This window comes from Durio zibethinus, chromosome 18 (assembly GCF_047325235.1).
Source record: "Durio zibethinus cultivar Kanyao isolate XHJ-2024 chromosome 18, ASM4732523v1, whole genome shotgun sequence".
Classification (NCBI taxonomy): domain Eukaryota; kingdom Viridiplantae; phylum Streptophyta; class Magnoliopsida; order Malvales; family Malvaceae; genus Durio; species Durio zibethinus.
The window spans coordinates 9,561,630-9,584,277 of NC_143179.1; the positions used below are offsets into that span (position 1 = coordinate 9,561,630).

Here is a 22,648-nt window from a genome sequence, read left to right on the forward strand (position 1 = left end):
AATTGGGTGGCAAAGAATGAGATAGCCGGCCCTCTGTAAAATTTCACTACCCATCTTCACACAAAAAATTCCTTAGTTTTCTATTTGAACAGCACCATCCCACGTTTCCAATCAGATCCTCGTCACGTTCATTAGGTCCATTTGAACGAATAATGAAGTTAATTAATATAAAATTAATAATAATAATAATATTTATTATAATTATAATTAAAAAAGATTTTTTAATTTTTTTTATATTAAATGAATATAAAAAATATTTATATTAAATTAATATAAAAAATATTTATATTAAATAATTATAATATTTAAATTCATTTGACGGGACGAACTGGACTCACTGCTATAAAGATGAATCCAAACCTCTACTTGATTTATCAGAACAGAATCAACCACACAGAAAGCCATGTCCAGTGTGATCATGGCCTCCTCAAAACCTATTACATCGTCCTTTCAATCCAAACCGAAACTCCAACAAATCCCCCAACATTCCCTACCAAAAATCCCCACTCCAAAAATCTTGAAATCCCAACAAATCCTCTCACTCTCTCCTTCCATTCTCAAATCCATCTCCCCCTTGACAGTTACCTCTTTTATCCTTTGCCGCACCCTCTCTTGCTGAAGAAATAGAAAAGGGTGCTCTTTTTGACTTCAACTTAACTCTTCCAATTATGATGGGTCAATTCTTGCTCCTCATGTTTGCTCTTGACAAGATCTACTTTACCCCACTCGGGAAATTCATGGATGAGAGAGATGCTGCAATAAAAGAGAAACTTGCCAGCGTGAAGGACACCTCTGAGGAAGTGAAGCAGCTTGAAGAGCAAGCTGCCGCTATCATGAAAGCTGCAAGGGCTGAAATTTCAGCACAGATAAGGGTATTGGTAACCAGATACGGCACATTGGTATTCCATATCTACTCCTGGGAGTTAGATTGCCCAGCTCAGATAATGCACAGGGGCTTGGAACGCCGAATTACATGGCTCCAGTACAGTGGCAACCAGAAATAAGGGGTCCAATATCATTAGAGACTGATTCATGGGGATTTGCATACAGCATTGTGGAGATGCTCACCGGCATTGATCCTTGGCATGGGAAATCAGCTGATGAAATTTATGACCTGGTTGTCAGAAAACATGAGAAACCACTTATTCCAAGTGGCCTTCCTCCTCCAGTTGAGAAAGTTCTTCTTGGCTGCTTTGAGTATGACTTCAGAAGTCGTCCCGGAAGGAAATGTGGTGGATTTAGAACGTAGCACTGATCAAGATGGTTTTGTTTTGGTGAGGGTTCACGGCATTCATGACCCATTAAGGGTTGATGTTTCAGCAGGTTCACTCTTGGCTTAGCAGCTGGGGACTGGGTACGTTTGAAGGAGGAAAACAAAAGGCACTCACAAGTAGGTATTCTTCATTCCATTGACCGTGATGGAAGTGTTGCTGTGGGGTTTATAGGGTTGGAAACTCTTTGGAAGGGAAGTTCTTCGGAGTTTCAGATGGCGGAATCTTACTGTATTGGTCAGTTTGTTCGGCTGAAATCTAAGGTGCTTAGCCCTTGCTTTGATTGGCCTCGCAAAAGAGGAGGTATTTGGGCTACTGGGAAAATTTGCTGGATCCTGCCAAATGGATGCCTTGTCGTCAAAGTTCCCTGGCAGACTAAGTTTTGGAGAGAAATTCAGCAAAATTTTGCCTGATCCATCTGAAGTAGAAGTGGTTTCGTTTAATAATTGTCCAGGGGTGGTGAAAAAGTATAAACATCTTGAGGATTTTCACTGGACTGTGAGGCCACTTCTAGCTGCATTGGTTCTATTTACAGCAATGAAGGTGGGATTTTTGTGTTGGAAAGAGAATTGGGAGGTCAAAGGTGAAGCGACAGAGCAGTGTAATTCAAAGTGATTTCCAACATATGGATGGGCAGACTGCTGGCAACCCTGCATGGCTTCCACCACCTGTGGCAAATATTCTTTTCAGGGAAGTTGCTGCTCGGTAGTTTCCTGCCCGGTTCATATACTCAGAGGCATCTTACTAACTCTGTTGGGTTGCAGTCGTTTACTGTTTCTAATGTAAATGGTTATCTACATCTTGATGTGGACTTTTTAACTATCTACATTTTAGATATATATATATATATATATATATATATTAGTGCATTGTCTCTTTGCTCTACATATCTATATCCAGCTGATCTAAATCTTGTGATGATTATTATGTCCTGTATCTGCTTTGTAGAAAGGTCTGAGCTAAGGGCATGATCGTGTGTTTGCAAAAGAACTGCTTTCGGAGATAGTTGCCGATGTTTTGGACCTTTTGGGCAATGAATAAATAGTTCAGGAAGTTTTGCTCATAAGACACCTCATAAAACAACATTATTATAGTTTCACTTGGCATTAAAAAAACAAAGAACAAATAGGTTTCACAGCTGCACGAACGATGAGAACATGATTAACGGTCCAACGAGCGGGCAACTAACCTACGACCCAATATTTTGCTTAGATGAACGGGCCACTTTCTAATCCCACCCAATAATTGAAAGCCGAAAAAGGTCAGAAATCTATATACAAAACCCAGTCAGGCGCTTCAACTTTGAAGGTGTGAACCAACAATTCCAGCATCTATTACCAGCTGCTCTGTCAAAGCTGAAAGCCTGGCTACTCCTGTTTTAACCTCGGTGAAGGATTCATTGTTCTCAATCATGCTAATTATAGGATCAGAATTACCTTGCAGGAAGATACCGGTATCATAATCCATCTCAATACTCGCGCTAGCTTTATTCAAGAGTTCACGGCTCATTTCAGCTAGTTTTTGAAGAGCGCTAATGGCAGCTTCAACTTCCAGTTGAGCTGCCTCGAGTTGAAGCTTCTCAATAGCCAAGTCGCCAATACTTTTCTCCCCAATTCTCCCTTGCGCCAAAGCATAAAGTTTCCACAAATCATTGCCATCTTCAACCATTTCTTCCTTCAGTCTTTGTACTTCTTTTTCCCTTGCCTCCAACCTCCCAAGAACCATTTTGAGCTCCTCATCTTTTATTGTGAGAGCCCTTTGTGCAGCAAGAACTTCCATTTCTTTAACTTTTAAGCTCTCTTTGGTGAATTTGAGTTCTGTTTCAAGCTGTTTTTTCTGCAATTTGAAATCATTAGGAGGTCTATCTACCAGCTGATGCATTAATTCATAGCCCACGTCATCCACAGGCCTCAGCACACTATTATCTTCGTCCTTAACAGAGATAACTAGTCTGTTTGTGAGATCTGCAATTCGTTCTATTACAGTTTCAGCTTCAGAGAATTTCATCTTCGTGTCATTCAACTCATCCTGTACTCTCTGAACATGTTCATCTTTCTCCTTCAATAAAGCAGTCGCTTGAATGAGCTGATTTTCTTTACTACTCATAAGCATCTTCACCTCTGCAATCTCCTGATTTACTTGCTCTAACTTCTTCCTGGCATTGGAGAGTTCCAGGTCTTTCTCCTCCAAGATAAGCCGAAAAGAAGCCTGCTCAGATTGCAGATGCTGGATTTCGAGCTTAGCATCCACCAAATCTGCTTCTTTACTTTGCAGAACATTGCTCATTTCACCAAACTCAGCATTCTTTTGCTCTAACTTCTGTTGAAGAAAAGAGACATCCTGGACAGCCTGATGAAGTGAAGATTTCTCTTTCTTCAACTCCTCTTGTAACTCTTCTATTAGTTCTTTCTTCACAGATAAATCCCGTTCAAGCTCCTTGTTTCGAGCCTCCACAACCCTAAGCTTCACTCTTTCACTCTCAACTTCTATCTGGCCATTTTTCAAACTTTCCATGTATGATTCAACACTTCTCTTCTGTTCTTCAAGCTCTTCCAGTTGCTTTTCCAATAACTGTTCTTGTTGTTTCGTTTGCTGTCTGGAGGATGCCAGAGATTTCTGAGAAGAAACCAACTCAGACCTCACTTCAGAAAGTAGCTGCTTCACTCTTCTGAAATCTTCAAAGGTTTCATTAGCTTCTCCCACGTATGATGCTTCTTCAGCCAGTTTTTTCAGTTCTTCTTGTGCTAATAACCACTCCATTGTCTGCTGCTGCAATTTAGACTCGGCAGCTTTCAGCTCCTCGTCTTCAAGTTTCCTTAGTGTCACAAAAGTTTCTAACTGCTCTTCTTTCTCTCGAATTGCTTCTTGGAGTCCTTGAAGCTCAATTTTTTGCTTCTTCATAACCTCATTGGCTTCATTCAAGAGCTGCGACTTTGAATTAAGTTCAGATTCAATCTTGGCAGCTTCCTCACTCTTCTTCTCCATTTCATTCCTCATTTTAACCATTTCATCTTCTTTCACAGACAGTGCAGATTTTGCAGCTACGATCTCCTGGTCTCGTTCTTTGACCTGAAGCTTCAAATCTTCCATCAGACTCGCTTGAGAAGCAAATGCAAGATTTGCCTGCTTTAGCTCCTCTTCCAGTTTTTCATGCTTTGAAGACGCAGCAGCAATTTCTTTCTCACGTTGCTCCAACTCGTTCTTCGCACGGCTCAATTGACTTTGCTCCAATACAACCGTTCTTTCCGCATCCTGCAGATCATCTTCCTTTCGCTTGAAGGCTGACAAAGCAGCTTGCAGATCAGACTCCAGAGTCTCAAGGTTCAAAACCAGGTGAAAATCCTCAAGCTCTTGACCATCTCTGCTAATTCCTTGTTCAAGTTTCTGGACCTGTGCAAACAATCTCTCAAGAAGAATTCTTGCAGATCCAGTTGCCCCATTGTCGTTAATGCTTGACTTGCTGTTATCTAAGATAGATTTAACAATGACCAGAGAAAAGCCTTTCCCTTTCTTTACATCCAAAAATGGTAATGTTTTCTGTTTCCAATCACTCCTCAGCAAGGCTGACTGCAGAAACCATTGCTCAACTATAAATAACTACTCATTCACTTGGCAAACAATGAACAGAAATCTACAACAATAAAATTTGCTTTAGATTCTATAAGATGTGAAATAAATGACTTAATTATTAATAATTCTTTGTCCTTTACACTTCTTTTCTTGACAATTAAAGAAAAATATTAATGGTGAAAATCGATTAAAGATCATAAAATAAAATTTCCATGATTTATTTTTATTCTGGATAGTGGTTTCATTTTGTTTTTTCATTTCTTCAGTCGCCTATGGGCTGAAATAAATCGAAAAAAAAAAACCAAAAAAAAAAAAATTGAGAGATGAATGGAGATATCACGTCGCGGCAATGAAGAGGAGAGGTGGCTGGAAGATTGGGGCGAAGAGCAGCAGAGAAGCCCATGCTTTAGGTCCTTGAGCACATTCCCTAAACTTAATTTACTCGAACAAGAACCAACCCTTCAACTTTCATCTGGAACATCCACGTAAAAGATTTCGAGTTTCTAGCTAGACGGCCATGTGACTTGGAGATGGAGCAACGAAAGCCTATATGTTACTGCCCCGTATACTTTTTGTGAGGATCTTCTAACCAATATGTTTCTGCCACGTGGAGAGACTGGTTTGGAAAGCGGTGGAAGTGCTAGGGGAGGACACGTATATTGGTCCACCATGCCCATTAGACAACATTTTGTTTTCTGTCTGGTCCCTGGATAAATCAATGCTGATTGGAGCCCAAATTCTTTGCCTGACATTAGCATTTGTTCATTGAAATTTTGGATTTTGGGCATCACCCATTTTGAATTTTGAGCAGTTGGTTCACAATTGGTTAAGGCTGTGGCAAATTCTTGGCCATAGACTGCAAAAGGAGAGGCTTTTTGTTTTTCTTTACTTGATATTTACGCTTTGTGGCTATTAAAGGAGGCAACAAACCTTTGTGTTTATTATTAACAGATCTTCGAATTCCACAAGGAATCAAGGACATGACCTATAAAAGATTTATCTCCGAGGAATCGAGAAGTTTACTTCCAGATGTAAATATTTTTGTCCGGCTTTGCAGTCTAAGAGCATGGGCCTACATTATTGCAGAGCCTCTCCACCAACTAAAACGCTCAGCAAACTAGCCCATATTATCCCAACTCAAGCCCCATTTCTAAAAAGGCCTCATCCATCCAATTAAGTAATGGGCTCAAAAGAACTAACCATAGCAGTCTGAAAGGAGCTGTTTACTCTTTTTAATAAAATACTATAATATAAGTTTTAGACAAGATAATTTCAAAAATGAAATCATATAAAAATAATACGAATAAAAAATAAAAATAATTTAATTTAAAATTTTAATAAAAAATTATAAATAAATTTAATAAAAAATATATTTTATATTTTTATATAGATATAAATTATAATATATAAATATTTATATAAAAATAATATAAATAAATAAAATTTTAATATTTTATAATATAAAAATTGATAGATTTATTTCAAAGTATAATTGAACATTTGACTGAATATCCTTTTTTAGATTTGTATGAAGATTAGCTGAAATTATTGAAGAAACCAAGGGATTTTGTTATCATGAGATCCGTTTAATATCATAGTCATGTTTATCCTTAAACATCATTGTCAAACAAAGCTGTAATGATCCGATGAGTGACGAAAGTGAGGGACTCAGCAATTACCCTAAGAAATCTCGTTAAGTAAATTTTCAATTCAGAAAAAAAAAAAAATGGGCCCCCTAAAATCACTTCTCTCTAAGCAACTTATACATAAACGAATCCATTAATATTAATCAAACAGCTAAAATATATGTCCGGTGATGATAAGCTGTAAAACGTTGGCGAAGATACAGTTGAGGTTAGGTATTTTGTATTATAATCTTCTGTTCAATCTGTAACAGATGAACGTTATCATAATTTTGGGTTGTACGAGGTCCACGCCCCAATTAATTTTTTACGGAGCGTGGTGTGGGTCCTCTTTTTTTTGAACTGGAAGAGGAACTTAGGATTCGCTGCAACACCAAATGTCGAGACAAGCTTGAACAAAAATTTTTTGCCAGACAGAACAAGAATCAAGACATGAATCATGCTGAAACATGTCTTGGTTTTGAAGTCAACCTAGTTGGTATTTTGCAAACCCCAAAATTTTGGAAATATTTTGTGTAAAAATCCAAGAGATTTTGTTCTTACCCGATGTTGATCAATTATATTGATCTATTTTCTCTCTACGCGCAAATAATAAGAGGGCGGAGCACATTGGATCAGATCACACGTTCATGCGTTTGACTTGCATTGGATATTAAAAAGGAAAGAATTGGAGATCACGTATGAAATGGAGGGTGGAGATGGAAGGAGGAGTTCGGGGGAAGATCAGAAGCGTTGAAAACGATGGTGGAGGGATAGAAAAATATGGGGACAATTGTAAAAAAAAAAAAAAGAAAAGAAAGCAAGAGATGTGAGAGGGGTTCAGGTTAAAGGGGTTAAATGATACTTTCAAGTTCTTTAAGTTTGAATAAAAAAAATTAGAATTCAATTTAATTATTATTTAATTAAGTTTTATTTTGAACAGTTTAATTTGTTTAATAAGTTAAATTCAAATATTTCATGATTTGAATAATTTATGAAATTAATAAAATTTTTATTTTTAATATATATTTATTATTTTAATTAAAAATTATTATTTTATTTATATATATATATATCGAGTTTTTATTTAAATTTAAATACAAATAATCAATTTTAAAATTAAATTTAAAATTAAATTTATTTTTTAATGAATAAATTTAATTAAATGAATTCAAATAATTTGATATTTATTTTAAATTAAATTTTAATGAATTCAAATTTAATTTTAAATAATAAACTTTCAATCAAATTCCAATAGAAAACTTTCATTGTTTCAACTAAACTAGATTTGATTACTTCTAATGCGGATCTAATCTAAATTGAGTAGGTAAAATACTTAGAAAAGTGTTAACGATCGTGTTGTCATGTATACTAGACAATACTCGCGTGCTCATGAACACTAAATCTAGTATGTTCATCTTTATTTTTGTGGGTCCATCAAATAAAAGTGCGGCTCCACGCCCATTCCTCAGCGCGTTTCACCCAAATGCTACTGGCATTTTTGGTGAACTACTAAAAGACCAGGCACGTGAATTATACACTCTCTTCAAGTATAATAAATAATTAAAAAATTAAAACATCATTTCATGAGAAACATTTTGGAGTGTGTTAATAACGCGCAAGAGGTGAGAGTAGGGAAGTATTCATTGTATAATGACGTCACCCGTATCTACGTCGGGGCCCTAGATATTAAAGTAACAATATACGGTCAATTGAGGAAAAGACAAGCGCCTAGATTTCCAATCCGTCTACGGCCGCAATCCACCACTCGATAAACCCCACTTTCTAGAGACCCACATCAAAGCTGTTGAGATCCTTCCATCGTTCCACGTGTACGGCCCATATAAACTCATTCACATTTACCAACTAGCCATGTCACCACACTGTGAGACGGAAGAAAAAAAAAAAGGAAGAGAGGGACCATCTCCAAAATCTGAAAAATCTTTTGCAGATGATTCTCTGCACTCGGTAGCCGTCAATTTGTTGTAAATGACTAAAATACCCTTACCTCGTTCTTTTCAAAAGGCAGAGCATGGTAGGGTGGATACTGGATAGAAAAAAAAAAAAGTTACATTGCGATTCTATTTATAGTATTATATTGATTCACGTCACATTGAGACAACGTGAATGGAAAGGAAAGGTTTTTAAGGCTGCGTTTGTTTGTTTCTTTTTAAACGAGAAAAAACAAGTAATGTTGCTTTCAAAACACTGGGCCGTGAATTGTAGGAATCCAAAGAATCTTCCTTTTTAGATAATGGTATGGAAAAACCATGTTTTAAAGAGCCATAGATTAGATACACTGAACGGTGAGAATCCGCAAATTAGATATTCTACTAGAAGATTGCATTTGTCCTAATCGTACTTTTATTAGGATTATCATAGTTTTGGTATTGTTAGGTTAAAATTTTTTTAATTAATTAAATATTTAAATCAACGAAATAAATAAATAAATATATAAAAATAATAATTTAATAAAATTCAATTCAACTTATATCAACAAATAAAAATTTTAATTTATTATAAAAAATTATAAATATATTAATAAATTAATCTCACTCATAATAAATATTTATAATTTTTTTTTTAATCATATAAAATATTTTTAACTTAAACAAATATTAACACATATTATATGAATTTTCTAATCTTTTTTAATCCACTTAAATATATCAATAAAAATATCTCATTTTTTCTAATTTTATGAATATTTATGTCATAAAATCTTATAATTATATATATATTATATTTAATTTTATAAAAATTTTATTTATTTATAAATATATAAATTTATTTATTAAAAATCTCTTTACCTTTATAAATTTTCTTCTATAAATCTTATATCTATCAATCACTATCTAACCAATTACATTTCAAACAAATTTCTATCCGAGTTTTTATGACATATGAGGCAATCTCACCAACTTTCAGCAAATGTGGGTTGACTCTTGACTTTTGACGGAAGGAAACTTAGGGAATTTAAAAAAAAAAATTTTAGTGTCAGAACTTGGAGAAGTGAAAGCCAAAATGGTGGCCGTACTGGCTGGCTGACGCTTCCACTTTCTTAGGTGGCCGACATGCTCAAAGGGAAGACAAAAAATGGTAGGACAACGGTTTGTCTAAAAGATCAAAACTCTTGATAATGATATCATGAAATCGAGTATTGAATGTAGCAAATTTCACAGGTGTTGGTTTGAAATTGGAGGAGTTAAGTGTGAAAACAGTGGCAAAAAAGGATACGAAAGTAAACATGGGAAAAGCAAATTTAAAAATTAAGGGTATAGCACGAGGAACAATGGCATGTTGATGTTAAAGTATTCAATGTAGAATTCAGAAATGCCAATTGCAATGAATGTGTAAAATCCAAAGAAAGAATCCAAAATGAACAGTTTTTTGGATTTGGAATTAAATGTGAGCATGAGATATGCGTGATGCGTGTTGCACACTTGCTTGAAGACAGCGTCATTAGTAACGTTACCTCAGAGCAATGGTGCTTTGGTCTGTCGATCATAAATAGACACACACACCCGCAGAGGCACAGTCGCACAGACGCAGACACTCTCCTTCTCTCTCGTGCATAAACAAATAAGGAAGAAGATTGGATCTTTTAGTTCAGTTTACGAGGGAAATCGAAACAAAGAAGAAATCAAGGAAAAAGCAAAAAAAAAAAAAACATTCCTTGTTGTTTCAAAAGAGTTGAGCCATTGAGGAGATTAGAGAAAGAAAGAAGCAGAAGGAAAACAGAGTTGGAAGAAAGAATGTTTGCAGCGGAGAACGGACTCAAAGGAGACCCAAGGCTACAAGCCATATCTGACGCCATTAGGGTGGTTCCTCACTTTCCAAAACAAGGTTTTTTTTTTTTTTTCGCTTTCTTTTGTTTCTTTCTTTTGGATTTCTTTTAGGAGTTTTGATGAAACGAGTGTTTGTTTGATTGTTTGATAATAGGGATTATGTTCCAAGACATAACAACGTTGTTGCTGGATCACAAGGCGTTCAAGGATACCGTTGACATCTTCGTCGATCGCTACAGAGACATGGGTATCTCCGTCGTTGCTGGTACTCTTTATCTTGTGTATTCTTCTTAAGCGGTTAACTGTCGTTTGTTTTATTGTTTTCTGCTTGGTGTTTTATTTTGTAATTCTTTAGAATTTTTGTTCCTCTGAAAGCTGGCTTCAAAGCTGTCTAATGTTAATTATAACTTAGGGGGAAGGCTTTAAAACATTTACTCAAACCTTTTATCCTTCTGGGTTTTCTTGTAATCAATTTGCGCTGTTTGGGAACTTGGGTTATTTTCTCTTCTTTCTGTCTCGGACAAAACTAGTTAAAAGTTGGTTGTTTTATGGTTTTTATTTTTTATTTTCAGACATGTTCATTGACTGGGAGATTAGTTGTGGTCAATGTGCTTGTTTTGTAGTACTATCATCATTTTTTTTATAATAGGGGCTCGGTGATCTTTTCTTTAATTCTGAGTGTTCCTTATGCAAATTTACTTGTAGGAGTGGAAGCTAGAGGATTCATGTTTGGTCCATCAATTGCCTTAGCCATTGGAGCAAAGTTTGTTCCACTTAGAAAACCCAAAAAGTTGCCAGGTATTAATCTTGTATAATTAAGGATTAAGCGTAGAATGGAGATGGTGCTGCTTAATCACACTCTACTTTTCGTTGTTTGTCGATATTCAAAAAGTGAATAGCTAGCTCATTGTTAATGCGATTTAACTCAATCCATCCATTTTTTAAAAGTTAGTGATGAATGTGGATTTGAAGTACATGTCACTTGGCAGAAATAAAATCAGTTGAAATGATTGAAGGGGTTGCTTCATTGGTCAAGGGTGGGTGGCCTGGCTTTCAGAAAAAAAAAATCTATTATTTCATAAAAAAAAGACTTTTTGTGTGCTGTCAATCATGCAGATGCAGGCTTGACCTCATCAAACTTCATCTCATTTCATTAATGTTTAAAAAACTACAAGTAGTAGAATATCTGAAAATGTCAGTAACTCAGAAAACAAATTGCAAAAGCAGATTGTAATCTTATACTAGTATTAAATTATTCAGTTGCTGTCATTTTTTTTTTGGTATAAATCTCTTTCATAGAGACAAGTGCATACCAGTGCTATCACCTACCAAAAATAGAAAATGGACTCCATCCATTATTATTGGATATGGGTTGGTGGGTTTGATGGAATTTGAGTGGATCTTCTTTATCAGCTCTCTTCCCTTTTCAATCTTTTTAACATTCTTTTTTCATGCGCGTTGAATTATATATACAGGTGAAGTGATTGCTGAAGCTTATGAGCTGGAGTATGGAAGTGACTGTTTGGAGATGCACGTTGGTGCTGTTAAGCAAGGGGAACGTGCTATAGTAATTGATGATTTGGTAGCAACAGGTGGAACTCTGTCTGCAGCCATAAGACTCTTAGGTAAAGGATTTTAGCCTTCTTTTGAGCATATATGGATATCATTTTTTTTTTTTTGTTGGTGGTTTGATTGATTTGCATCTGCTGATAAAAATTCGTTTGCTCTCACAAATATACAATGTGTAACAATAATACGATGTTACTGTTTAAATAGAACGCGTTGGTGCTCATGTGGTTGAATGCGCTTGTGTTATCGGACTCCGCGAGGCCAAGGTAAATCCTTCTCAGTCTGAAATCGTGATGAATTGGGGGATTTCTCTGTTCTTGTTTTAGTTTCAAAAGGATCAAAACTTTTGAGTTTTGAACCTATTTTTAGAAGATGTAACAATGCTGTATGGAGTTTGATCATCCTTTCTGATGATTGTTACCCATTTTCAGGGACAATGTAGGCTTAATGGAAAGCCACTTTATATTCTTGTGGAGCCACGCGAAGTAGATGGCTGTTATTAAGGTGGTATTATTGGTACATCTTCTAAAGCAAGAATTGTATGATTCTTTTTTTTTTCTTGTGAGATTTGTGGATGTTTTTCCTAGGGTTGAAAATTATGTTTTCATCCACAAATTGTGAACAAAGCACCAATGAAGAAATGCTGTTTCTCCATATTTTGTTAGTTTCTATTTAACCATGATTCCGAGACTCACAATATATATGACACACAAACTCTTCCGATAAAACTGCACACTGCACAGGGAATATGATGATCGTACCTCCCTCCAGAACTGCAAATAAATCTTACGTATGGACTGAAGCATTGTTTGCCATACAGTCGTGACTAAGCCACATGTAATATAAAGATATGCGATCGTCTCTATTCACTTGTTTCATCATATCTTTTTACCAAGTTGCCATATGCAAAGAACAAGATAACCCAAATCACGTGGAATACAGGAAACGTATGTCCAACTCTAAAGCCTTGGCTTTCATATTTCTTATTCAAGTGATTTAAAAAAATAGTACGTGTATCCACAAAATTCAAAAAGTATAATTGTTAAGATCATGCAATTAAAGTATATGATTGATTACTGGGAACTGTAACGGGGTTGCCTTATCATACTCTTACTCTATAAGCAAAAAAAGTGACTATTCAAACCCCATTGCATCTTTCTGAAGACGTTTTAAATTTGTTATCATTATTCCTTGACATGAAATCACATTTGAGTCTATGCCGTAGGTGAAAGTTCACCTGCTTTCTTAATTTAGCATTGTTGGTGAAGATGCCAGCTATGATCTTCCTTAACTCATCATCTATTCCTTTATCATAGTCGTTGTCACATATGGTATCCTTATCCCCAGCGGCAGTGCTATCTTCCTTGGCTAATAGTTGTGCCTAATTAAATTGGTGCAGGGAAAAAATAGTTCGTGCAAAAGTTATGGAGGACCAAACAATGAAAGAATGATAAATAACACTAAAATATGAACAAAAAGAACGGCGGAGAGGTGAGGGGGAGGGAAGGAAAGAGAGAGAGGAGTAAAGTTGGGAGTCCGTTTATGGTATTTACTTATGATGGTGATGAAGCCTTTCATTTAACAATGTTTGATTGGGTGATAAAAAAGGAACAAAACTATCTTTTATTTTCTCCCCAAACTGAATAGAACTGAGTAATTATATGATCAACTAAAAGGGACGAGTTTCAACAATGTTGAAAATAGCCAAAAAAGCATGGTACCTCTGCAAGTAGGAGAGTGATTTTATTATCAGATGTAGTCAACAAATCCAATGCATCTAAGGAAGAATCTTTGATTAAATTTTCATCATCATCTGTAGGCAAATTCACAGTGCATTCAAGAAGTCGATTGTGAAGAAGCCAGCATTCATTTAGCAGCTTTTCTCTAGCAGTTCTTACATGCTTGCTGATTTGTCTTTCCTGTTCTAGTTGTACCTGCAAAATCCAAGGATTACATCTGACGGAAAGAAACTTAAAGCAATGATTTGCTTTGACTATACCTAATATCTCTAGAATCCTTAAAGATGCAAAAATTTAAATAGATATTAAGGGGTTTTCTTTTTTGTACGTATAAAGAAGAAACTAAAAAATGCTTTAGTACAGACCGTTACCTCAACTTCAGATTTTTCTGACAGTGATTGACCAACCTCCTGCTTCAGTTCTTTTTGGGATTTCCTAAGAGACTTAACCTCTTTAATAAGAACTTTAATATCTGCTTTTGATTTTGCCTCTAGCTCTTCATATTGCTTTGATATATGGTTCAGCTGCTCCTTGGTAGCATTTAACTCTTGCAGCATTGCATCTTTCTCCTCGGCAGCAGACTGGTTGCTTGTCTCTGTTATTTGCTTCTCATCCTGTCTCAAGTTTTATTGTTTATTAGTGAAAAGTTAAGAAATTAGATGAAAAGGTGGTTGTTGATAGAAATGAGTGGCGCAAGAAGATTCAAATTACAACCTAACTTGATTCTCTTATTTAGTTTTTCATACAGCCAACACCAGAGTATGGGATATTAAGGCTTAGTGTGTTGTTGTTGTTGTTGTAGTGAAAAGTTAAACATTCATAAGTATAGGGGCAGAAATTGCCTCAAAATCATATGTTGCTATAGGGCACCCAGCAAAGATTTGCAATGCTTGTCCAAGGAAAAGCAATGATGATTAATATTTCAAAAACATTTCTCAACACTCGAATTCAACTTCAGCAATAAAAGATTAGTTTTGGCTTTATCTTCATATCTTGTCCGGAGTGTGAGGGGCACAGAGTTGGATTTAGATTTTTATGGAAAGAAGACATCAAACAACTAGAAACATACAATCACCAGTTTTAAGCAATGCCTCTCCATGCATAATTTATTAGGCAAAGTTCATTGTTTAGCTTGATTGACAAAAATATCTGTACAAAGCATCAATATCATACGTGTGCACAAGCGTGGTAGTTACAAAGAAGAATAAATTTCAAGAATAAAAAGGAGTTAAATGCATTACCCGTTTACATATAAACTTCAACTCCATTTCCAATGATTTCTGGCGAAGTTCTTCCATTTCCCACTGCATTTGAGTAAACCTTTCTCTTTCAATCAGGATAGCTTGCTGTAGGTTTTCTTTACTTTTCTGTATGGTGCTTTCAAGTTCCACTTCCAAATCCTTAACCTGAGCATCTCCAACTTGTTTCAACCTCAAAATTGCTAATATTTGACTAAGAATAAAGCTCATTCAACCTCTAGTGGAGTATAGAGCACCCAAAGACAAAAACCATTTAAAAATGGAATGAAATGATATATAGATTTCTGGTCAAAATTTGCAGGAATGGACACAGATTGCACATACTTGACCCAAAAGAGAGAAAAGTAGAAAATGCAATACTGATACATACAAAAATCCAAAAGCTAAACATACAAAAATTCCTGCTTTGCACACATTTCATCTGAATGTAGATCAAACAAAGTACATTATTGAAAGAAAAAGGAAACCAATACAGTGAAACATCAAAAGTCAGCTTCACAACTATGAACTATCTCTACAAATAGCCCCCGAACACTTAAAATATCTCAAATATATTGATACTAAACTATTTCTATTCTTATAACTTTCAAAATTTCTCAGAAAGCATATCAAACTTCTTCCACACACCTTTGTCATAAGATAATCTTTCACTGCTATTTCTTGATTTAATCTTGCTATAAGATCCTCCATGTCAGTTTTTGCAGTGACCAGTCTCTGCTGCATGGTTAAAAGAATCCTGTTCATCATATCAAGCTGATCCAAAGGAAGAACAATTTGTGTATCACCAGAAAACTGAGAACCTGAGTTTCCAAGAGTTCCCTTGGCACTTAAACCTTCGGCAGTTCCAGGAAGGTCAAGAGAGCCATTAACAGATGAATTTGGAATCCCAGACTTGGACACGTCACTACCTCTCAAGGAACTTACATCACTCCCAACACTTTCAGTTGATAGCTTTCGAGCATGACCAGGCATCTTAGCTGGATCTGGCTCAGAAAAGCGTTCAAATTCATTACTAGCAAGAAATGAAGCACTAGACCTGTTTCCATTATAAGTATCTTTCCCCATAGTATTATTTATATTTCTGGGGTGTGTTTTATGCCCAGGAAAATCTTCTAGCTGCTCCAAAATTGTCTATCCCATAAATAGTCCCTCATCAATGTTGGACATATCATACTTCACAAGTTTATCTATTGAACCCATTAATTCTTCATCCAATGTCAGATCTCCCAAACCAATTTCAGAACTGTCGTCTCTCCCTAACCTAGGTGTCCCAAGCTCAGATGTCTCATAAGCAGTATCACTAAAATAATCTGATTTAATTGATGAACTACGAGCAGGATGAGATATGCTTGAACTGCGAGGAATGCTATTTGATGAAATTGTGCTATTTCCAGCAACATTTGCTTCTGATGAGTGTTCATTTACCTCTTGGAATGCTGAAAAGAATAATATGAAATGAAAAAAATCCAAGTTAATGATAAATCTAATCTTGATTATAGATGATATATAAATCTTCTATTAGATATCCAAGATTACTTCGATTCTATTGTACATCCACTTTTACTGGTAAATTGTAGAAGATAAGATAACTAAGTCTTAAAGTCCTGTTATTGAAGTAGAATTGCACTTACAAGACCTTGCAGCAGCTTCTAGTTCAAGAAAGGATGCCACTGTGACACTTCTTGACAAATCAATTTCAGATAACAGCTTTTCCATCCACTCCTCCAATGAACACCTTCTCTGCAACAAAACTAAGCCTTTTGAGGACATTAGTCACCCACATAATAAACATGGCAAACATCAAAAGGTTTAATTTGGAGCCTTCCATTTTTTTCCTTCTTCGTTTTTTCCCCAAACAGACAAATTTGCATCACATAAACAATTTATTGCTACAGTAGAAGCTACATAAATCAAATGATGCCTAAGAAAGATCTTTCAGTTTTGAAATTCAAAATTTTGTTCGAGAACAAATGTTTGTCAAATAAAAACTCTAATTCAATACTATTTGTATGTCAATAGGAAACTATAGATAAATATGGATTTGAAACTTGAAAGATCAATAGTGCTAGTTGCCAACTTTAGGATTCTTCAAGTTATATTAGACAACTGAAAAGAAAAATCTTTATAGGTTTGAGTTTGGACTTATCCAGAACCAAGTTATATGGAAAAATTTTGGCATCCTTTGACCAATATAGCCTACCACAAAGAGATGTCACTTGGGCAAACTGGTTCTAGGACAATATAATGTTGAGCAAATGCCCATAAAAAACTAAGTTTGGTGGCACAAAGACCTGAGAAGTCCAAAGTTTGATATCAAAGGATGAACGGTTATTACCAACTACAAGGAGAAAAAAGCTAATAGTGATCATTAAAGAAGAAAAAATGAGAATTGAAATAGAGTTATGCCACATTTTCCAGATGATAGAGAGAAGGAAGACAGCACAGCAGTTCTGTTAAAAGCATAAAAGAAAATGGAAAACAAAGAAAGTGAAAAACTTAGTCCCTACCTCTTCCAACAGAGCCCTGCTATTCATATGCAACAACCCCTTGGGTGGAGGAAGGGGAAGATTTTTCTTAGGAAATGTCTTTTTTAGCTGTAGAGGGAAGTAAATAACAATATAAGAGGTCCCTAAATCAGTTGTGATTGAATATTTTAATCAGAATGTGTGTCATTTGTTTAGCTGTAAATGTCAGGACTTACTGCAGTAAATAGCTTTAAAAAATCATTAAATCTTCTCAATACTACACGTGTAGTTGTAACACCCTCTGGTGATTACACCCCAACCTGTACCCTGTAAAACTGCCCCCTAAGAATGTTAACAGAGAACCATGGCAAATATATTAGTGTGACTAAAATGTTACAACATCTAAATGATTGATGATTACGACAGAAAGACAAAGTGTCTGTTCAAAAATTTTAAATGAACTCCAGAGAGTTTTAACTTTCCACCATATAGACTTTAAGCTCATTTAGATGTTTAATGTTTTCTGAACTGTAATATAGAACCCATAACCAAAGTATTATAAATTTTTTTAAGAATAAAAGGGTGAGGCCAAAATTTGTATTGCGAAAGAGAATTCATCACATCACTAATTCACATGCTAGAGGACTGAATGACACAATATCTATCATAGGCATAGATACAGGTGATTACCACTACAGGATCTGAATCCCTTGATTGTGCAAGGGCAACCCAAGAAGGTATTGTGACACAGTAACTCCATCCCGTTCGAGGATCATGTGGCCAAACAGTTTCCCTCCCATTCTGCAAGCATATGTACAATGAGAATGTGCTAAAACCAAGATTCAATCAAAACTTTCTGGACGGCCAAAAATTCTACTAAAAGAATCAGAACATAAACGTGGGAAAAAAAATCCATTCTTATCATGTAAAAAAAAAAAGAAGCCATAAAAAGAGGGTATTCAAAATGAAAATATATTTCATGATTAAATTATAACCCAGTCATTATTTTTAGATGATGTCTCAGGTTCTTGATTGAGTTCTTCGATCATCATGCTTAATTAAAAAACTACTAAAATTTCAGCTGATCTCGGTCTCACATTGACAAAGAAATTTGTAGACATGGGAAAGAAAAAAACCCAAAATTCTAAACTTTACTAGATTAATGAGTTTAAAAGCTGGTTAAAAGTTAAAACATATATAAATGTAAAAGCAATAAATTCCCTGTCTATTTCATTTAAGATTGAGATAACTAACTATCTAAGTTACTGAAACAATCTAGTAATCAAGTCCAGTGTCATCTTTGCCAAATTGATTGCCTTTTTTTCAGTAATTATTGCTTAAATCTTAGAATTTCATGAACTAAACTCTTAAATCACCAAAATCGAGTTCTAATTCAGATTCCAAACTAATTTCAAGTAAAATCAACAAAAAAAAAAAACCAAAGATGAAATTGGATAGAAAGCTGACCCATTTACGAGGAGGCAGACTCCAATCCATCCCAAGAGGCAGTGGCGTAGTCCCATCGTGCCTGTGCTTCGGTGGACTCCGTCTCTGCATCATTTATTTTCTTTCTCTCTCTATTAAACGACGCCGATCTCTCTCTTGGAATCGGAATTGAACATTAAACCAAGGCTCGGTTCTCGAAATTAGATAAGCGAAGAGCTTCCGGGTTCATATGCTTGGATCGGCGCCAACAGTTGTTGGCCTTTGGAATTTCAGTTATCAGAGACTGGCATTTTCTTAATAATTCAGAACAAAGAAAAGACGGCGCATTTTGGGAACGAGAAAAAGGGTAGAAGTAGGCTAAGTTGAGGAGTAAGAAAAAAATTCATGAAAATTAAAACTTGAGTCAAAGTGTTTAGTTTAATTTGAATTGGTTTTTTTTATTTGATTCGAATGAATATTATATATATATATATATATATATATTAAATTTGAATCAAAATATAAAAAATTTAAAATTTTGAATCAAATTTAATTATATATTTTTATTAATTTATATATATTTTTTAAATTTTTATAAAAAAAAAAATAATTATTTTATATATAAATTTATTTATACATATTAAAATTTTTATTAAAATAATATTAAAAATTAAAAAAATTAAATTAAATTAAATCAATAAAATTTAATTTAGATTAGAATCAATTTTAAAAAAAATTTGATTCCAATTCTGATCTAATTTTAAAATTTTATACTATTATATATTACAAAAACAATTGAACCGAAATTAATCCAAATCGGAATAGTTATTAAATATTAAACGGCCAGCTGACCTGAGGTTGCGTCGATGATATCTGTCTCGTTTTTGGTCTTCTCTCTCTCAAGTTCTCGATGCTTTTTGTTGTGGTCTTATTGTTCATGAACCTTTAAATACGGGCCTAAGTAATATCCTTGATCTCTTGGATGCCAAAATGGGCCTGCTTCTTGATCCAAGTTTTAACTTCTCTAGCTTCCTTATTCGATCTACGCCTGTTAAATATGTGGATTTCTGGGCTGTGAGCCCTCCTTGGGCTGTTTCTGTGGCCTAGATCATGAATAAATTGGGCTTAAGCAAATTTGGGTTTTACTAGGAGGCCCAGTTGTTTACCAGAGCTGGTTACATGATTGGGCTTGATCTTGAATTTGGAATAAGATTGTTATTTTTTCTTTTTCTAAGGAATTTTTTATCTCGGATGTTTGCCTTCAGGATTGAAAGTCTTTTTTTTTTTTTTTAACAAAAAGGGTAGGAGTTTAAGAGTTAAAAAAAAAACAAATTTTTAGATTTAAATTTAAATTTATTAAATATCACATTTTAAATACATATGAATAAATTAAATTAAATTTTAAATTCGATTGAAAGTTATTTTAAAAATATAATAAAGACCGTAAAAAAGATCTAAAAAACTTACTAAAACGTAAAAATTAGGATCTTTCAAAAAATGAATTCTTATTCGAAGAATACATAATCGTATGTATAAGCTCACACTAACCTATCAATTTAGGATCTAAGGGATGATTAGTCGAATGACAGAGAGAAAAGGGGATGATCAAGACAGCAAGGGACGTACGATGATGATATGTCGAGGGTGAGAGCTGGCAGTTTATCAGAATCTTGAGACAGGTAAATCATGCAGATCACGTTCGTTTCAGCATGTCCATCCAGTGCTTATAACACTGACAAGAGGTACGTCCCGTGTCAAGACCCCTCGCATGTCTCCTCAAGCTAAACTAAATGGATTTCACCCTGCAAAATTAAGCTGTCGTGAAACAAACCACCGCCTCCATGCTCCTATGTTTTGTGTCAAATAATATGAGAAAAAAGATAACTTTAATATTTGCACTACTATTTTAGACATTCAAATAAATACAATTAAAGATAGTGATGTATCATTTTGTGTATTTCAAATTCGACTCTTTTATAGTATTTTTGGCTTTATATTTTTTGTGAACCAAACAATTAAAAGATTAGGGGTGTTCAATCAATTCAATTAATTTCGAATCAAATTATTTAAAATTAAATTAATCGAATTATATTATTTTATTTTTGTTAATCAAATCAAATTTATTAATTTTGAAATTAATCGATTGAATTTAATTCGGTTAGTTTGTTTTTTTTTTATTAATAAACTAATAAATAGATTTAAGTTAAATTATATTTTAAACTTTTAATTTCTCATATTTTTAATAAATTAAATAAAATTATTTAACAAAATATTCAAATATCAAAGTATTTTGTTAAAAATTTTAACAATTTATAAAATAAAATGATTTATTTTATGTATTTGTTATTTTATATTTGAATTTTTAATATTTCAATTAAATTTTTAATTAATTTGATTAATTCAGTTCTTGAATCAAATTAATCAAAAACTAAAATTTTTTTAAAATTATTTTCATTAATCGATCAAAATTAATTTGATAGTTGATCAATTAATCGAATTAAATTAATTCGATCAATTAATTCGGTTAAAAGTGAATTATGAACATACCTAGTAAAGGTCAATGGGAAAAAGGAAATAGGATGCTAAATCAATGGCTGGTTCATGGATATTCTGAGCTATTATTGCTGAGAGCAAAAGAAAGAAGAAACATTAAGAAATGATAATCAAAGAAAGTTTATTACATTGCAGCTACGACATGGTGATTCTAATATCTAGAACAATAACAGAATATGATATTATCAGTTCAGATAAAAATAACTGGCAGTAGGTTTTGCAGAAAAAAAGTGAAAAAAGAAGAATAAATTAATCAAGTCTAATCCATTGACTGTTATTGAGGGTGAATTTATGGTATAATTTTGGTAAGTAGCTAACTAAACTATACTTATAAAGAGATCTTGAAGTTGAAACCAGCTGCATGCACACAACAAAAAGGAAAAGCAAACCAATAATTTAATTACTACTAGTGAATTTGAAACAAAGCAAACAAACCAAATGATAGAATTTTAAGAGGGGATGAAATCATTTTCATTGTAGAATTAAGAAGTAATATCATCGAGGAATATTCATCAATAGAAGATCCTCTCAGTAATTTTCCACAGCTTTTTTGAACTGTTTTTCCAGAATGCCATTGCATGGGAACTATACAGTTTTTTTTTTTTTTTTATGTACAGTTCAAGAAAGCTGTGGAAAATCACACAGAGAACCATGGCTGCAGCTGTATGCAAGCATATCAGATCAAACCATCTCATTATTTTGCGGAGAGATTGAGGGGAATTGATAAAAAAAGGAAGGCGGAGAAAGTGGGAGAAATATGGGAATAGCAGAAATTATTGTGAAGTGAAAGAACAAACAAAACAAATGATATCCCATAAGTTACAATGACAGCCTACCCCATCAGTACCGGAAACCATGTTTGGTTCCTGTCTTTGGCCGCTACCTGTTTCCTTCATTATTTGCTTTTTTCAAAGTTTTTCCAAAGGCAGTTGAGATAATTCAAAACCATTATAGAAAAAAGCAAAATCACATAAAAACTGCTATTAAGAGCAGTTTCCATCTACAACAGTACACCAAATCTTTTTGTTACAATTCAACTTCAAAGCAACCTTCTTTAATTTGCTTAAGATACCAAAAGAAAACACAGTAGTGTAGAAAGTAAGTATAGCTACGGTTGAAAGCTTAAGAGCTGATGGTTTGATTTGGGGCAAATGGGGTATGGGCGTGACACTATGCACACGTGAAACTACGTCATAGATGAACTCCGAGCGGTTACACTATTTTAAAGCTTTTTTTCCCGCACACGTAGCGTTGATTCACATGAATGATTTGTGATTAAATCACGTCAAAATTTCCTGATAAATTTTATGAAATGGATTACTCACTTTTACGCTTTTGATCATCTTCCTTTCATAACCCTACAAATTAGTACCCTAGCTTTGCACCC

General features: G+C 34.3%; 2 protein-coding genes and 2 pseudogenes across 3 annotated transcripts; 2 read left to right on the forward strand and 2 right to left on the reverse strand.

Annotated features, from left to right (window-relative positions):
• The first annotated feature begins 348 nt into the window (after positions 1–348).
• On the forward strand, positions 349–2,123 carry LOC111300908 (protein KINASE OF THE OUTER CHLOROPLAST MEMBRANE 1 pseudogene; annotated as a pseudogene).
• Positions 2,124–2,346: 223 nt separating this feature from the next.
• Positions 2,347–5,388, reverse strand: LOC111300440 (protein involved in starch initiation 1-like). Its single transcript, XM_022896070.2, has 2 exons — positions 5,182–5,388; positions 2,347–4,838 (listed from the first exon to the last, which is right to left on the reverse strand). The coding sequence occupies exons 1-2, from the start codon at positions 5,242–5,244 to the stop codon at positions 2,568–2,570; spliced, it is 2,334 nt and encodes a 777-aa protein (XP_022751805.1). The 5' UTR covers positions 5,245–5,388; the 3' UTR covers positions 2,347–2,567.
• Positions 5,389–9,705: 4,317 nt separating this feature from the next.
• LOC111299382 (adenine phosphoribosyltransferase 5-like) lies at positions 9,706–12,474 on the forward strand. Its single transcript, XM_022894550.2, has 6 exons — positions 9,706–10,309; positions 10,406–10,516; positions 10,957–11,049; positions 11,727–11,876; positions 12,028–12,086; positions 12,252–12,474. The coding sequence occupies exons 1-6, from the start codon at positions 10,219–10,221 to the stop codon at positions 12,321–12,323; spliced, it is 576 nt and encodes a 191-aa protein (XP_022750285.2). The 5' UTR covers positions 9,706–10,218; the 3' UTR covers positions 12,324–12,474.
• Positions 12,365–19,173, reverse strand: LOC111299383 (PX domain-containing protein EREL1-like; annotated as a pseudogene). The gene is made up of 10 exons (XR_016329797.1): positions 18,751–19,173; positions 17,974–18,084; positions 17,520–17,618; positions 17,326–17,412; positions 16,450–16,558; positions 15,446–16,254; positions 14,801–14,965; positions 13,931–14,173; positions 13,542–13,754; positions 12,365–13,201 (listed from the first exon to the last, which is right to left on the reverse strand). The product of XR_016329797.1 is annotated as a PX domain-containing protein EREL1-like (transcript).
• Positions 19,174–22,648: the final 3,475 nt, after the last annotated feature.